This window comes from Calypte anna, chromosome 1, assembly GCF_003957555.1.
Source record: "Calypte anna isolate BGI_N300 chromosome 1, bCalAnn1_v1.p, whole genome shotgun sequence".
Classification (NCBI taxonomy): Eukaryota; Metazoa; Chordata; class Aves; order Apodiformes; family Trochilidae; genus Calypte; species Calypte anna.
Window position 1 is genome coordinate 34,930,325 of NC_044244.1, and position 18,381 is coordinate 34,948,705.

At 37.8% G+C, this 18,381-nt stretch overlaps 1 protein-coding gene across 1 annotated transcript in view; it reads left to right on the forward strand.

Annotated features, from left to right (window-relative positions):
* Positions 1-18,381, forward strand: part of NUP107 (nucleoporin 107) — a 30,542-nt gene that overhangs the window by 649 nt on the left and 11,512 nt on the right. Inside the window, exons 2-15 of the mRNA XM_030450464.1 lie at positions 792-877; positions 2,113-2,202; positions 6,486-6,601; positions 7,157-7,292; positions 7,832-7,935; positions 9,807-9,934; positions 10,239-10,287; positions 11,617-11,688; positions 12,153-12,241; positions 13,135-13,213; positions 14,154-14,267; positions 16,368-16,458; positions 17,524-17,600; positions 18,112-18,171. Coding sequence (XP_030306324.1) covers positions 792-877; positions 2,113-2,202; positions 6,486-6,601; positions 7,157-7,292; positions 7,832-7,935; positions 9,807-9,934; positions 10,239-10,287; positions 11,617-11,688; positions 12,153-12,241; positions 13,135-13,213; positions 14,154-14,267; positions 16,368-16,458; positions 17,524-17,600; positions 18,112-18,171 — 1,291 coding nt within the window. The remainder of the gene's footprint in view (positions 1-791; positions 878-2,112; positions 2,203-6,485; positions 6,602-7,156; positions 7,293-7,831; positions 7,936-9,806; positions 9,935-10,238; positions 10,288-11,616; positions 11,689-12,152; positions 12,242-13,134; positions 13,214-14,153; positions 14,268-16,367; positions 16,459-17,523; positions 17,601-18,111; positions 18,172-18,381) is intronic.

Sequence of the window (18,381 nt, forward strand, 5' to 3'; positions counted from 1 at the left end):
CATAGAATTGGCTGGGTTAGAAGGGACCTCAGAGATCATCGAGTCCAACCCTTGAACCACCATTGCGGTTGCTAGACCATGGCACTGAGTGCCACATCCAGTCTCTTTTTAAATATCTCCAGGGATGGAGAATCCACTACTTCCCTGGGCAGCCCATTCCAATGTCTGATCACTCTCTCCGTAAAGAAATTCTTTCTAATATCTAACCTAAACTTCCCCTGGCACAACTTAAGACCGTGCCCTCTTGTCTTGTTGAAAGTCATCTGGCAAAAGAGACCAACCCCACCTGGCTACACCCTCCTTTCAGGGAGTTGTAGAGAGCGATGAGGTCTCCCCTGAGCCTCCTCTTCTCCAGGCTGAACAGCCCCAGCTCCCTCAGCCTCTCCTCATAGGGTCACCAGCCTGGTGCTCTCCTTTGGACCTGCTCCAGGACCTCGATATTCTTCCTGAACTGGGGGGCCCAGAACTGGACACAGTACTCGAGGTGTGGCCTCACCAGTGCTGAGTACATCTTGCTAGCTGTGGGGCTTTGTTTTTGACATTATTTTGATTTTATTTAAGACAGTGTGGTATAGGAGGAACAAAGTGTGGGTTTCCAGACAAGCTCATTTTCCTGAGCAGATGAGCAGTACCAAGTGTCCTGTCGAGGAAACTGGACGTCAGTACTAGAATTAGAGGTGGCTTACTTTTTTTTAAGTTTCCCAGTCATATAATTACTTAAAGCAATAGAAGTCTTTTATGTTCTGCTTGGGCTCACTTGCTTACTTTGTGCTTATATTGCTGTTCTATAGAAATGGTTTTGGAGACATGCCATCCCCCTGCGACACAGAGATTGCCAGACCTGGAAGGAAGCAAAGCTCTCAGAAAAGAGTTTCTAGTATCCTTTTTCTGTGAAGATTTTTTATCTTCTCTTTAATCGTTGCTTGCTGTGTTCACAAGGTGCATATATTTTTACCACAGCTTTGATTTTGAGCTTGTTGAGAATGGGTTTCAAATATGCAGCAATTTGCTCATTGTTTTATACCCATTTAAAGTGAGGAATGTATGAATATAATGTGGAATTGTTAACTGATTTGTTAGGTGTTTTGAAGTCAGCATTTTGCTATTGAACTTTCACCTTTTCCCCTTCTGTAGCTCTTTTTCTGTATGGAATTTTCACACGTCAAGGACAAAAGTTAAAAACTGTGATTGCAATATCTCAAAACTACTGAGGGGGTATATTTATGACTGGCTGAAAGTGTGACTACAAAATCTGGATGAGTTTTGTTTAGAAAAATACCATGTTTTCAGCAACACATTACATTGGTCTTTACAGAATAACACAGGGCTAAGGCAAAATCATAGAATTGGCTGGGTTGGAAGGGACCTCAGAGATCATTGAGTCCAACCCTTGAACCACCGTTGCGGTTGCTAGACTATGGCACTGAGTGCAATTCTCTGCCTTTGCATGGGATTGTATTTCCTCTGAATGAAATCTTCTCTTTCCCCTTCTTTTCCCCCAACTGTACTCTCAAACCATATCAAAGCTGTTGTAGGGGTGGCTCAGAACAAATTATTCAGTAGACTTCAGGGAAACTAAAAGGTTGTCAAAACACTTGACTGTATTTAGATTGATTTTTAGGTTTGTGAGTTGAACATGATTGCAGAGATGTGGCATTACCTATCTCCTAAACTTGTGTCATGGCCTGTGTGTAGCAGGGTGTTTTACAGGTTTTTGTGGGCTTGTGAACTCATCATGTTAATGTCAGAGTAGAAAACTTTGAGCCACAGCTGACTCCATCCCCTAGTTTTTTTGAAAAATGAAGTTTTCTCCATTATATCTTAATTTTGTGGTTTTATGTTCCTTTGCATGTAACATGTTATCAGACTATTGTGATTATTCAGTGTATCTTAACTTTCCATCCACAATAATTGCACAGACAATTTTAAGTTTCCACAACATTTTTTCCCCCACTTACTTACAGGGGCTTTCTGGTTTAGTCTGCAAGGCGTGCAATCCTGGTAATATTTGACCTACAGCAAAATATTTTTCCTTTCTAGGTATTCACAGTAACTTTGAATAGAGTTGAAAGATTGTCCAGTAGCCTGTTCCTTAACTTGTTTATTAATCAGTTCTTACATCCCTGGATGACACTATTGGAAACATGACACCCAGAGGACAGTTGATTTCCCGAACTCCTGGTTCTTTACTTCGCCAGCCAGGTAAAAATACTTTCTTTAGTATTTAGGCAGAGAGATTCCATGCTCAGGGTTCATAATTGTGAACAGTGCATAATGAGAAAGCCATGGACACACTGTAATGCATCCAGTGAAGAGCCACACGTTCTATTAGGGGATTGGAGTGTCTGTTGTATGTGGAGGTACTGGGATTGTTTATCCTGGGAAAGGGAAGTCTTGTCAGTGTGCATGGGAGGGAGTAAAGAGGTAGCCAGGCTCATCTTGGTGGTGCTCAGTGAAAAGACAAGAGGCAATAGTCACAGCAAGAAATGCAGGAAATTCTGTCTGAGTATAAGAAAAAGTTTTTTACAGTAAGGGTGATTGAGCACTAGAACTGGTTGCCTAGACAGTCTGTAGAGCCTCCATCCTTGGAGATAACCAAAGCTGACTGGGCAAGGTCCTGAGGAACCTTTATAACTGGCATGGCTTTGGGCAAGGGGTTGGAGCAGGTGGTCTTCAGGGGTTCCTTCCAAACTGAACTTGGTGATTCTTTAGTTCTGCAGTTGAACACTTTTATATTTATGGAGAAAAACACCTCGCAGCAATCAACGTGCATGTCTATATGCTATATACTTTTGCTATTGTATGCCAATGGATTTTCACCTTTCAATTTTTAGAGGATATTTGGCATAATTTTCTTTGCTTGGCACAAGTGTATATCCAGTATCATTTCAGTTTCTCTCAAGAACCATGCTGAAACTGATACTTGCCTTACTAGTCAGTAATTAATTTTTTTCATTTTTTTTTTTTTTTCCCACAACCATCTTTTGGTTCTGCAATAGCTTTTTATTCTTCCAGATTGTCTGGTGTGTAGTGTTTCTTCAGTTATTTATCCATCTTTGGTTTTGCGGCAGGTAAATTCTGTTGCTGATATTTCTACCAGGTGCATTTATTGGTTGCATCAGTGAATTATTTCCCTCTCCACTAGCAGAAGAAATTGAGTAGCTCACTTCACAGAAGTGGGAAAAGGCTGTGGAACCACACGTGGTGGATAGGGTCAGGTTTCCCTGAAATCTTCTGATCTTGGCTATTATATTTTGCATCAACTGACACATATTAGAGACATATTAGTGTCAGGACAGTGCAAAGATAGTTCCAGAGAGGCTGATTTTTCATGATTTCTCAGGGTTCCTGAGAAAGAGAAGTTCTGTGGAGCCCTTGCTTGTTCTTGTTTACTGTAATATCTAGTGGCTTCTGTGTAGGAATCCAGCAGCAAAGACAAATGCTGTTAGTATCAGCCACCTTCTTGAGCACAAGCTCTTTGTGTGTCAGTGTTGGCATCTCTCTTGGTGGAACTGCAAGTTGTTCTTAGTGTTGACAACACTACACATACTGCAAAAGGATCTAACCTCTTCAAGCCTCTCTCACTGGTTGTGGCTGAAATACACATGTCCATTCCTCAGTTCCATGCCATAGTCCATACCAGGGCTTACCTCCCTTTTCCTTGTCACAATCTCTTCCTTTAGTCTCTTTTTTGTCATCATTTCAGACATATAAGGGATTTCTCTTATTCATCAGCATCTAGCCCGTGTGTTTTCCATCATGCTCCCAGAGGATGGTGGCATCTTCTGCTCCACATCCTCCTTTCAGGAATTCTTGGAGATGGATGCTGTACTACTTGTTTTAAGAGATAAGCATTGTCTGTCATACTGTGATGGTCAGAGAGCACTTCAAAACCAAGTAGCTCTTTTTTCTCACTTTTATCTTCAGATTAGAATGTTTATACCATCTTGACCATTATCTGTCTTCAGTTCTTAATTTCAGATAGTGCATCTGTCTAACAGCTTGACATGATTTTGTCATTATGAAGTCTCTGGTTTGTCTATTTTCATGAAGCTCAGCAGTACATAATCTCAGTGTGAGGTAGTGCACAGTTTTCTTTTCCAGCATCTGCCCCAAAATTTATGTCGAGTGAAAGTAGGGATCACAGATGCAAAATACTCTGATCAGTAGTACAGAGATGTAACATCAGAAAAGATATTAATAGACAACATATTCTTTGTTAACATAACTTTTTTGGTTTTGAACTTTAGAAGGAGGTTTCTTAATATTGATTCTCTCTGCAAATTTCCCTACATGTGGCTGACAGTTATCCAAATGTGTGGCTGTGATTTGTGATAAGCTTTCTTCAACAGCAGGTAGTCCTTACAGGTTTGCTTTTTTATATTCCTGCACTATCTAATCCAAAGACTGATACATGTCATTACAGCTCTGCGTTTCTCCTTTGTATTCTTCTGTTTTACCCCTGCTGCTGCACTGTACAGATTTTCTGATAGCCCCAAGTGTCATCTGCAACATAGGCTGGAGCTACTTTCCTTTCAAATTGTCTGAAAATTCTGCAACAAGCAAAGCATCATTTTTTTCACTCGTGTTTCTGTTCCCATTGTGCAGTCCCATTCCTGTAGTGGAACACTGAAAGTGTTTTATCAAGGGTATCTCTTACCTCCTTTCCTGAGGAGACTTCTTTTGCTTCCTAGGATGTCAGTTACTCCTAATTGTAGGGTTTGGGTATTAGAAACTGTATTTGAATGTTATTCAACATCCTTCTTTTCTGCCACCCTGTAAATACCTAACCCTTGAATGCATTGTACCATCTGGATGCGTAGCAGTTGTTTTTAGGTTTCATGGAGTAGAGGAGAATGATGAGCCATTAGCATTTCAAATGCTCTGATCTGCAACTTCAGAGTCAGGCTGTTAATGTTAGTAGTCATAATTCTAGTTCAGATTGATCTGACTCTTTGATCTTCAGTATGCCTCACTGTCATGTCTCAAGAGTGTAGAGAAAAATTATTTGTGGTGATTCAAGATACGTGCCAGTTCACATTGGCACAGAAGTTCAAGTTGTTCTTCAACTTCCTTCATCTGTCTGAAACTTACATGTGGAAAATCAAATCTACCTATTGATACAGAGCTGTTAAGGGTCCTTGTGCCTGTTTGCAAAAATGACCTTACCCTCTTATAACTTGAGGCTGTCAGAGATCTAACCAGATACATTCTTGGCAGTCTTCAGGACTTGGAACATTCCAAGAAAGTTCTATTTACCTCAGGCACTGGAGGGAAAAAAAAAATAAAGGAAAAAAGTGCCATAGGAATGTAGGATCATCTGCTTCCAAACTGGATGGAGTCTCATGGAGAAACTGAACGTGTTCTTTATTTTATGATTGTATATGTTGTTGTAGGCATCTTTGATACCTCTGATTCCAGCAGTCTTTAAGTCCAAAAGGGAACTTTAAGGACCTCGATATGGACTGAAGCTGTCTTGGAGCTGCTGTTGAGAGTTGTACAGGCACTTCTTGCTCCAAATTTGCTCACAAAAAATTGTGTCTTTCCCTCATTACCACTACTGACATTGCTCTTGATTTGGCTGTCAATGTCTTGACACAACCAGTTGTTTTAGATGGCTCCCCAGCCTGTTTGTGATTGACAATGGGACCAAAGCAGCTACTGTCTTGATGTGAGGTCTGTGGTCCTTGGGCTATGTGAAGGGCTGTTGTGGTGGAGCTCCCTGTTGTCATAGGATTTGGCGTTTATCATCTTGCAAAGCAATGTCTGGTTTTAGTGTGGGTCATATATTCCTGGGAACAGTAGGCACTGCACTGACATGCAGGAGTATCTGGAGCAGATGTAGTGCTTTGGTAGAGCAACTTTTGGTTGCCATTTGCTTTAAGAGTTTGGAGACCAGCTGCCAAGAAAGAGTGGTGGAAGATTTATTGGTATTTATGCTCAGTAGGATTATACCACTGACTTCTTTAGTAACTAAAGGTGTGTCACATAATCAGTGAATATATACACTTGCATTCAACTTGGCCTCAAACTTCTGTCTGGAGTGCTGCTGCACCTGAGGAAGAACTGATGATACAGTTTCTCCTTATGTTTATACATGCCCTACTAGAAAAAACTGGGCTTCAGTGTGCTCCAGACTTGGTCAGCAGTGTTTTTATATAACCCTAGCATAACTGGGTGTGTAATTGTTAAGTTCTATTATTGATAACTAACTTTCTTATTTCCAAGTGTTGTTGGGCCCAAGACTCGTTTTTCTTATATAGTTGGCACTTGTGAGTTTGGTACAAGCCCTCTGATAGGAGGAGAATGAAGATGGACAGGAGCAAGTTACTTCCCCATCAGATTGGTTCATCTGTTTCCTGTGTAACTGAGTAGGATTTCATAAATATTTCCATCTCTGTTACAAAATTTCCTTCAGCACTCCTTGATAGAGTGTAGTAATCTTAAATACTTGTTCTTTTCAGAAAAAGCTCTCTGTATTTCAGGCACTGCACTAAATCGAAGCTCCATGAAGCTGTCAGATATGTCTGCCATCCTGGGAACAGGAGGGAAATCTCCTCTGATTCTACAGACTTCAGGACTTTTGGGCAATCTTTCAGTGGTAAGATCATTCAAGTACTTTTTTCTCTTTTGTTCCTGTGAAACTTAGAAGAAACTACAAGTTTACAGTTTTCAAGGGCAAACTGGGTGACACAAGCTTGCTACCACTGCTATTGCTTCTTGCTACTGGTAGTATTTATCACTGTGGTGTTCTTTGAGATGATGCAGTGAGGATTAATAGTGTTTTAAGGACTTGGTAAATACACCATGTGCATTAAGCTAGTCCTTATAACTTTAGCTTGTGACTACAAAAGCCTTTGTTTACAAATTCTTCAAAGATAATTGTTCTGTGTCAGCAAGTTAAATCTTCAGGAGTTTTCTTATTTTATTGCTCTGCAGTATTGGAATTCACTTGGATGTTAAAGCTTGGGCTTTAAAGAACAAGTTGTTATGATGAATTTCAGGCATAGTTGCAACTTACCTAAAGACAGCTGTATCACTATTGCTTTTTTAGAACTACTCTGTTTATAACATTCATGTAGCATGAAAAAACTTGGATCTATACTTATAATAAAGTTGAGATGGCTCTTTTTTGTCTTTGTTCTTGTGGTTTTAGTTGGATGAAAGTAGCTGGACAATGGCACTCTCACCTCAGCAGACAGGAATGTTTGTCAATCTGGACATGTCCAACATGACAGAAGATGTCACTATGAGTGCTGTACTGTTGCGTGAGGATGATCCTGGGGAAGCTGGTGAGAAATCTCAAGTTTTCATAATAATTCACCACATCTTTTAATTGTGAGATACAGGGTTTTTTTTTCTTGTGTTATTTTGCTAATATTTCCTTGTCAAAACCAGTCTAGTTAAAGTTCAGAAAGTTTATGTCTTCCAGTTAATCTAGTTTTGAGGGTTTGTGTCTTCTCTGAAACTTGATGGCACAAATGGGATGCTCTGGTAATGCAAGATGCAAACTGTATATAGTTTTGTGGGGATAAGCAGATTATTGCTTGTATTACTTTATTATTTTATTGTTAAAATTTTTGCAAATAACAGGTTTACAGCAAAGGTTCATAATGATTTGACTTACCACATAGCTCCTGTGTGCCTTAGTTGATAAGTTCTTCTGATTTTATGCAATAAAGGATACGAGTACTTCAGACATTTTCCACATGTAGATTTACAGAAGATAGGATGCATTGTCATCAGAAAGATGATTTTATTTTTTTTTACTGGGTTTTTTTACCAAATCATATCTGACTAATATGGCTGTTTCTTCTTAAATCTGTTCTAGCTACTATGAGCATGTACTCAGATTTTCTGCATTCCTTCCTGAAGCACACATCAACTACCATTTTTGATCTTGTGGATGAGTATGAAAATATTTGTAACAGTCAGGTAAGTAGTTGGCTTTGTTTCTTATTTACTTCATGTCACAATCCCTTCCCTATGTAATAGTACTGCTATTTTTCTTTAAGCAGAAGTCACAGGGGTTAGCATAGGTACTTTAAGTCTTCCATCCGATTGCCCACGTGTGAGTCACTGAACAGTAGCACTGGATAGCATCTCTCTTTCCTCAGACACTACTTTGGCATAAGAACACCCATTGTGTAGCTTGCTGAGCACTAAAAATGTCATTTGGCTGCCATTCCACTGCAAGTGTCAAGTGACAACAAAAATAAGCAGATGCATAGATGTTTTTGTTAATGATAATCTGGACTAAAAAGTACATTTTTCTCTTAGGTATAAATAAATAAAATCATTATATTATGACGCTTTATGAATTTTTTGCTGCATTACTAACAAGCTGGCAGTGGAGGTCTCAAGGTTAGATTTAAGGTGTCTCTGCTTTTAGACAGTTTTTTATTTGATTGGCTGTTGTCTGACAGTTTGGGATCAGCAGGGATTGACAGTTTGAAAGAAAGAAATTACAATGCTTCTACTGATAAGTGTTGATCACAAGAGAGACAGGTGGACAGGATATTTTTTTTTTTTTTAAAGAGACTTCATACCTGAGTCTGTTTAAAAAATGTGTTTGTTCTGTGCAAATTTTATTTTGAGGCTGAGGTGGAGAATGCTGAGCTCTTTAGTGAGGTGTGTACCACAAGTGTGATCCCAAATGTGAAGCAGACAGGAGAAGGAAATCAAATGTCAACATGATTGCTTTGTGAGATGGTGAACTTCTGAACTGAAATGGAAAAGAAAGTCTCTTCCATTCTTCCTGTTTGAGAATAGGGATACCATCTACCAAGATCATGGAATATCAAGTGGTTGTTTTGAGCCAAGTGGGATTGAGGGGAGTTGAGTGGATGTTGCCAAGGACCTACAAAAGCAGCATGAAGGATGCTGCTCCAAGACTTGGGTTAGGTGTTGCTACTGGGACTTGGGATAGGAGTAGATTGTGGGACAGCCCTGAGCTCTCATGCTGCCTCTCAGCTGCACCTTGAGGTCAGCCTAGTGACTCCTGTCAGCCATGAAGTCTTCATCTTTTCTGGGAGGCTGTAGAAGGGAGTGGAAGATCATGTTCCTCTCTTGCATTGTGATGGTACACTTCATTCTTTTGTCCAAATCTGTTGTTCACCTCTCACTTGAAAAACTGATGAATATATTGATGGGATACACCTAAAATGTAACAAGTCTGGGGCTGTGAGTTCTCAGAAGTAGTAGCTACTGATGGAGAAGACTTGATTGTCTAATTTTTCTTCATAATAAATAAAGGAAAATACAATGTAGTTTTGTTTTTGTGATACTGCAGATTGTGTGGTAACCAACAGTTTGGGTTTCTTCATTCAACAGAGCTAGAAAGGAAAGGGTACCTTTCAGGCTCTGCTAAATGCAAAAATGTTTCTCATAAATACCAATAGGGCTGGCTTTGTTTGGTATTGATGTATATGGAAAAAATGTTGAGGCTTGTGGTGGTTTGTTCTTTGGCTAGTTTTAGTTTTTTTCTGGATTGCCTTTTTCCTTCCCAGTCTTTTGGTGCTCTTTTGGTGCCTTTTAGTTAATCAGCATAAGCTGGTTTTATCCTGGGTTTGTACAGTGCAAGGCAAAACAAAGCTACTCTCTTGGTTTATGACCTGTAGGCTGTGTTAATATTATTTTTGTTAATAATTAGGAGAATTTAAGGTGTGGACTACCATCTATTTTGAAGATATGGTAATGAAACTTAATTGTTGAAAGCATTCAGGGTAATGAAAAAATTGCTGCAATGGCTTAGAAAAAATACTGTGATGGGAAATATTAATTATGTATAAATTTATTTACCTCAGGTGAATATTCTGGGGAAAATAGTTTATCGGGCAACACCTGGACAGCAGAAGTTTTCAAAAACTGCCAGTGTCTTGTGGCTTCTCAAGCAAGAGATGGTAACTTGGAGGCTGTTGTCCTCACTTTATAGGTAATTCCTTTATGTGACTTCACTGAGCTGCATTTCTTGGATATGGTTTTTATGAGTTCATAAATATGGAATGAAGCTATTAAACACCTATTGGTAATTATGGAAGTAGGTGCTAATATATATATGTATTTCTTACCCATTTACAGGAATTTAAGTTGTATGTGGGTTTATTCTTATTACCTTGGCAACTTTTAGTGCTGTTTTAAAAATATTTTTGTAAAGATTTTAAGTGCTTTCTTGTATGCAGTCTGCTGAATTTTCTCAACTTTATTTTAATCATTAATAGTTTGCATTTTATTTCTAGAGACAGAATACAGTCTGCATTGGAAGATGAAACGGGGTTTGATATCACAGTAAGCTCAGACTTTTTGGGTTGTTGGTTTTTTAAGTGATAAAGTAAGCTAAGTCAAAGCTAGATGCTTGTGGTTTGTTTTTACAGTCTCAGTATTGCATCCAGTCAAAATTCAAAGGTGAAAGAATGTAAACAAAAATTGAACTGGTTTGATTTTTGTCAAGACAAATAATAATTTATTTTATATATTGTGAAAAGTGAATCTAAATATTCAGTTCAAAAGAGAAAAAACTAATGTAAAAAATATCATACACTATACTTTGGTTTATTTCCTTAAGTATTCCACATATACTTGGAAAATCCACTAAAAATAGCTATTTATTTTTTTTAAAAGCTGCATCAGTAGCAATAATATTCCCATAAGTAAGAGATAATTTTGTTTTGCCTAAAAGAAGAACATGTTATCTCAAGCTGTCCTGCCTTTGCAATCCTGATTCCAATTTATCTTAAGAGAAATCCAAGTTTTTCAGTATTCTTGTTTCAGTGGTAGTCTCCTTGTCTCTGTCAATACAGTGCTTCCAGCATTTGCTGCCAGAATATGCTTAGGAAGACAAAACAAGAAGTGAAGTGACTCCACCTTTTTGAAATTTATGATTGCAGTTGTTTTTTTCTCAGTCATGAAATAGCTTCCTCTAAGATTCCCACTGCTAAGTTGTCACTATCAAATTAAACACTGTTGTGCCAAACCCCAGTCTCTCTTGTGGTTTTTAGGAAACTATCTTCTCTTTTTAGAACTGTAAAATGGTTTGGGTTGGAAGGGTCCTCTGAAGGTCATCTCTAGCCCAACCCCCCCTGCAGTGAGCAGGGACATATTTTACTAGATAATGTTGCTCAGAGCCCCATCCAATCTGAACTTTTTGTTGCAGGCATAATGAAAGGTAAATTAAAGCAGGAGAGAAGATAGATCACAGTTCTGGGGTTGATTTTTTTAGTTGTTGTTTTTTCACTTCTTCATGTGAAGTGTGCATCATGTGGTCTTGGAAAACATAATCTCTTTTATGTACACTGTAATAAATGGGGTTGAGGGTAGTATGAGTGCAGTCAGTGAAATCAGTGGGTCTGCTATGCCTAGAGTGGTCTTTCTGTGGCCATACATTTGTGAATTATTATCTGAATCCCATTTCTACAGGTTTTAGTGTAACTACATGTAAAAGATCATCCATTTAAAGCAATGTAGAGTGTCATCCATTCTTCAAAAAGGTGTAAGGGAGACATAGCATACTGAACTTGTAGAAAATTTAAGTTACTCTGTGTTGAGTTTAGTATTGAGAGTTTTGCAGCAATTTTTCTTTTCCAGGAAGAAGAAATAATCTTTTTTTTTCTCAAACAGGTTTTAACATCTAGTGAAAAGACAAGTGTAGACAACTTGTTTCAGAAAGATTCACTTGTTCGACAAAGCCAGGTATGACAGAAAGTTTTTAAAGAATAAGAATAGATCAGTAGACATCAAATGTTTATAGCACTAATGTTCTAAGCACTTTATTAAGCTCTAGATTCACTGAAATGTGTTATTCTTTGTATAGGTAAAAATAATATTCTTTAGTTTCTAAAGATCAGAAATGTTTTTCAGGCTAGCTTGGATGGGATGGAAGCCTTAGAGCAATTCCCATTTAGAGCATCTGTTACTGTTGATTGTGATTAATAAACTGTTAAGTATCACTGTAGTAACTGCAGCATCTAGTGAGTAAAAGATTGAGTGACTAAATCTTCATATTCAGTATTTAAAATTAAAGTGGAATAGTCTTCAGCATGTGTATACCTTTAATGACTATGTAGGTAATTAGTACATCTAAAGATGAGAGGATAGCAGTTAAAATATTATTTGTTACGTATTTGTTTTTTAAAGGCAAATTAATTTTATTCCAGCTGGTGGTAGACTGGCTAGAGAGCATTGCCAAGGATGAAATTGGAGACTTCTCTGATAATATTGAATTTTATGCAAAATCTGTATATTGGTGAGTTCAGCTTTTCTTTGATTTTAGACATACTCTAAGCAAGATCCACAGAAGCAGAAACAGTCTCAAAAAGGAGTGGATTTTTAAAAGTTACTCAGTTAATTCACTTCTTTAAATTCTTATATTCAAAAATTGAGATTTTATTCCTATTCACCTGCTTTTCGCAGGCAAGAACGCTTTCAACTGAAAAAATAAATCAAAGCCATTTCATTTAACCTTAACCTGGATGCAGTTTTGGTTTTTCATAGTAAGGCACAATAGGAAATGATCACCTGATGATCAGCCTCTTATTCACACTAGATAAAACCATTCTAAATGTATTACTCAGGTTGTCGCTTCTTTGGCTTTAATTTTTGCCCGAGACATTCTTGTCATCACTTTCTGTCATTGATGCTTCACCAGAAGCCATTATTGTCATCTTTATTATCAATGATGGCTTTTATGGCAAAAAAACCCCAAAGCCTGTCTTTGACTCTAGATCCCTAGAATAATAAACAGATGCCTGTTTTTAATGTCCACTGGATACAGGCTTTTGGAATTGTGTTGATCCTAAGTTGAATTTCTGTCTCAGACTGACTTTATAGAGAATGCTAATGGGAAAATTTGCTCATGCAGCAGTCAATTCATAGTTAAATATATGAATGGCTGAAAATAAAGAATACTTTTGGAAGAAATCAAAGCTATGTGAATTGATTCTTACATTGTGCTTCTTGTGAAATGTTACATTTTCACAACAGTAACACAGTCCGTTGATAAACCAACCAAACCTAGTGTGTATTTACTACAGCCATGTTCCATGTAAACAAAAATATCTTTCAGTATTTGTGTCATATTAAAAGATGCTTGCTAAAAGAACCCTAACATTTTTCTCAAAAGCATTTCACTACTTTCAGGGAGAACACACTTCATACCCTAAAGCAGCGACAGTTAAGTACTTACATTGGGAGTTCTCGAGCTCTAGTAACAGAGTTGGTAAGTATTACTTTAAAACAAGATTTGGCTTCAGAATGGGTTGGAGAGCATATATATGCTATTTTCACATTTTTAGATAGTTGTACTATCTAAAAATTGCAAAACATTTGTGTTGGGAAAGATGAAAATTAGTAAACTGTGAGGCAAGATACCTCTGGAGTGCCTTTTGGGATATGTGAACTTCTGTTTTCTTACAACAGTCACTTCCAGCACACCCTCACCCCCACATCCACCATCACAAGTACCTGTGGTCTATTTGGTGTTGTAAATGGCTTTATTAGTACTACTTATGTCTGAAACAAACTCTTGTTCCTAACCAGAAAAGCTTGTAAAAGTGTTTGGAAGCTCTTGCAGATAAGGGCGTGCTATCTTTATACAGTAGCTAGTATAAAGAAGCCAAGTCTTGATGGGATTTCTTGAGACCTACTATAATTAAAGCTAATAGCAGGGGAATCCAGGAAAGGAAAGACTGTCCAGTAGAAGGAGGTAGTGACCTGTGTCAGTGTCAGCAAAGCAGTGGTAGAAGATCAGTTGAGTTGAGGAGTGGTCTGAGGTACTGATTGGCTTGGGAGAAATCTGTTTGGATTAAATAGTACAGCTGTTGGGAAAAGCTTTCTCAGTTAGAAGGTGGAGGAGGTGAAGCAATTTGGTGGGTAGAGAGGCAGAATGGGAAAGGATGTTTGAAGGTAAGACGAGCTGAAGGATGGGAAGTTCAGGGCAGAAACCAAAAGTGGTGGAATAAACAAAAAAATTACAGTGGTTCTTTCTGAACAGTGACAGAACAGAAAGAAAAATGACAGAGGAAGGAGAAGTATCACTCTTGTACAGATTGTTATGCCAACTTGAAAAAATTACTCTAAATTATAAAACAGGGCAGAAAATCATCAGAAGAGGCATTGAGGCATTGTCTGAGTGGGTGGTGATGATTTTTTTCTTGCAGGATCCAGATGCTCCTATAAGACAGAAACTGCCTCTTGATGATTTGGACCAGGAAGATGATGCGAGGTTATTAAAGTATCTCTTCACTCTCATCAGAGCAGGAATGACAGATGAAGTAAGATGCAGAAAGTTATAGTATCTTCTCAGCTAAGTAGTTTAACTGAGTTGAAATCTTACTACTGTAGTCTGTGAAAAGCTGTGCACTAAAATGTCTGCTTAAGTTTGGCTTGTAGTGATTTTTTTTCATTTCTTTCATCAAGTGATAGACTGCTAAATTAGTTTTAATAAAATCTCCCATTTAATTTAAGTAATTTTGGGTGTCGAATAGATGTTATGGAAAAAATGGATTTTGGTTGTATTTTTATTGTAGTGGCTTGTTATTAAATACAGCCAAACACAGTTCATAGTACTTCCCAGTTGCATCTGTAGGTTAGGATACTGGCTTCCTTCTAGATACATTACAGTGGAATGTACTTGGAATTTTAAGTAGAGAGGTTTGATGTATGCTTTTCTTAGAAATAGCATTAAATTAAGCAAACTTTACTTATAGTGTTCCCTTGGATATATAATCTGAGTGGAATTGAGGAGAGAGTCAGGGCTCCTTTTATCACCTTGTACAAACAGTTGCAGTGGCACATTTGGAGGTGTGTCTCAGGACTGAAAAGTGGGGACCAGCACACAAGCTCCGTAGGGTAGTGCTGCCATCAGAAAAAATGTGAAGTTATTTACAATGGCTACTTTTATTAGTTAAAATAACTTTCCTTTCATGCTTTCAGTGTTTAGTTTCTTACCTTTATTCTTCAGCAGTGAAAACTCTGGTAGACTTTATCCAAGTATTCTAGAAAGCTTGTTATTATCCTCCATTAACTCTTGCTGTAAGTCTGCTTGTTGCCCACCTTAAAGAATATATATGTGTTTACTTTGCATTTATCCTCAGATGGGTGGCACCCAAGCAGTTTCTGTCCTGAAGCTGTTCTGAATAACTATCCCCACTTGTGAAGTGTCCTTCATGATTTAATAATGTAAATGCATGTGGGGTTCTCTAAAGGCTGCAAACTGATTTGCCTTACACTAACCAGGCTCTCTGTATATAATGACATTTGAGTAATGGGGGGCAAAGTGGGGGCTTGAGATTCTTGTGCTCAAGACCTTAGATTAAGGAATATGGTTGCTTGCTAGTACTGTGTTCCACATCTATTAATTTTCTGATAGTATGGGCACATGAGGATGTTGCTGCAGGGCAATATGCATACCCATTTGCTGCATCAGTTGTTCTGCAGTCACTGCTGGGATGTGCTACTGTTTGATAAGCATTAAGTGGGTTATTTGTTAAAGAAAGGGTGAGTTACAATACTTCGGCTTTACTCTGAATTAGGAACAAACCTCTGTCTGTTTACAGGAGGTAATACACAGCAGGTAAGATCTTGGTTGTCTGTCTTTAGTGTTTGTCACCATTCCCCAAATGACTGAATGTCTGCAGCCTTCCAGTGTGGAAAGAGCAGAACTTGGCTAAACAAACCAAGACTGCATATTGCAGTTTCTCTCACTGTTCGTATTGTTTTGTCAGTCCTGGAACAGTACCAGCCAGACATAATTAGACCATCTTTAGCTGACTTCTTTGTTTTTTTTCCTCTTTTTTTTTTTTCTGGCAGGAGTGTCGAATTGGAAAAATTATAGGACTTTTTTTTTGGGGGGGGGGGAGGGCAGTTTCAGTTCTATTTTCCATGCTAATCAAAAGAACTTTGAATTAAACCTGTTTGTGGTAGTGCACAGACTCTTTAATATCATTAAGGGAAAGGTGGGATTGCTATTTGTGGTAGTGCATGAGGGGTTTGGAAAGCTAAGTCAGCTGGAAACATAGATGAGTGGGTGAAGAGGTGGGTTATACATCTAAGCATCAAGATGACACCTAAAACTAAACTTACCAGAAGGTTGTGTAGCAGCATTTTAAGTTAGCAAAGATGAGACTGTAGCATGTTGCTCACTTTGCTACAAATGCTGGCTGAAAAACTAAAATGCTTAGTGAAGAGAACACTAATGACAGTTTATTTACTTTGAAATCTTACAGTTGTAATTAGTTTAAGGTTCTTTATTCTTTTGCATAGTAGAACCTCCACATAAATTAACTATTTTAGTAATGTTCAAATTTTTAAAGAAGAAGCTGGTTTTTTTCCTACCATGAAGTCTATTGCTGAGAAAATCCATTATTTTTCAGGCACAGCGCTTATGCAAACGATGTGGTCAGGCCTGGAGAGCAGCAACTTTGGAAGGATGGAAATTGTATCATGATCCTAACATAAATGGAGGTAAGTGCATGTAAAAATAAGGCAGATGGCTTTCTTTTAGTATGTCTGTGGCAAAGAGAGAGCTTTTTCTTTTCACCTTAAGAGCTTTATTTTTGTGTCTATAAAATATTCTGTCATGCCTGTTGAGCCTGTAAAAGTTAACATGAAATTATTTTAGTTTGTGATACTGAAAATCAAGCATAATTGCTAGGAAATAGGTCTTCCCCACCTCTGTAATGCTTAGGACTGTATTTTCTCAACATCTGACTTGTGTCATTTGCAAACATTTTGTTGCTTGCAAACTCGAAGTTGGGCTCTATATCCAGATTCAGAAGGTAAAGTAGAACTAGAGTTCAGCAAATGTAAATACGAGAGAAAGCTATGCTTTTAAAATAGTTGAAAGTTGTTATATTACATTTCTCCCTGTCTCTGGAGTTTCTTGCACATTATCCCATTGATAACACAGTACCTTGCTTCTCTTCATGCTCAGGGCATTGCAGGATTTAACAAAGAATTTAAGAAGGTTATTAAGTGCTGTGCATAGCTGGGTTTGGAAGGCATAATGCTTTCCTGATTTTCAAATCCTAATAGCCTGCTGGGTTTTTTTTCCTCTTCATGGTTTGCCAGTGTCTTAGCTTAAGTTTTGAGTGTACCCACCTAGGCTGCTGCATTGGTTTTAATTCTGTGGTCCATACACTTATGAAGATTGGTTGCTTGTAGAATGGTAGCCCTGAAGCAGTGACCTTTTTTTATAAGTTTGTATTCCTTAAAATATAAAAATTCCTCTTTTCTCCTTAACTTGTGTTTTCCACAATGTAAACACCTTAGATCTGGTTAAAAATATTATTTTCTTCAAAGCTAAATAGCAGCTGAGCTATCAAAATGCTGTGACTTTAACATGTGCATTTACCAACCTTCCCAGAAAAGCCTCCTTGCAGTCCAGCCAAAAGAATCAAAATACATTAGAAAGAATTCCAAACAGATTGAAATTGGGTTAATAACAGAAAATAGGCTTTACCTTGTTACTGTTTTGGTTTTTTTATTAGCAACTTTTTTTCCCTTTTTTAAATTACACTTTGCATTTAGGAAAAGAGCTGGAGCCTGTTCAAGGGAATCCATATAGGTGCATTTGGAAAGTAAGTTGTTGGCGTATGGCTGAAGAGGTAAGATAATGCTTATTTACCTGATATTAACATATAAATTAGAACATTTCTGAATTCTGTAATGTGATTTCAAGTAAACTTCACTGTTCTGTGTTTGCTGCTTTTAGGATTTGCAATTAACATTTCTAAGAAGGCTTCTGAAATAATGTGTTTGTCTTGTAGTGAGAAATCCACATAAACAACACCAATTTTTCAGGCTCATTAGGTTGAAAGTGAAACTGCTGGTACTAACTTTGTCTTTCATCTTGATTTAATTGAATGGGAAAGGAAAAACATTGCTTTCTTTGCAGGTCAATGCAAATATTTCAGCTAAGTCACAAGGGGATGCCAGTGAGGAGAAGTCACTTGCTGTTCTTATTTTGGCTCCTGATGTGTCCTGTGATTTTTACACCTTGCTTGGAAACTGTTAGATGAAACATTTTAGAATTAATGAATATCTGTAAAATGCAAAGCAACTAGAACACATATACTTTGTAATTAAAAATTGTTTCTTTTCTACTGTTTATTTTAGGAACAATTTAATAGATATGAGAGAGCAATCTATGCAGCACTGAGTGGAAACCTCAAACAGGTATGTGAAGCCTCCTACTTCAGTGGTGTTTGGCAGCTGGGCATTTTCTTTCTCATAGAATCATAGAATTAGCCGGGTTGGAAGGGACATGTGACAGTTTATCATCATGTTTATCTCATGTGACAGTTTATCATCAGAAATACTGCAGTTACTGGTTATGGTACTTTTGAAGGTTGTAAACAGGACAAAAGCAAATATTGCTGATTTAGC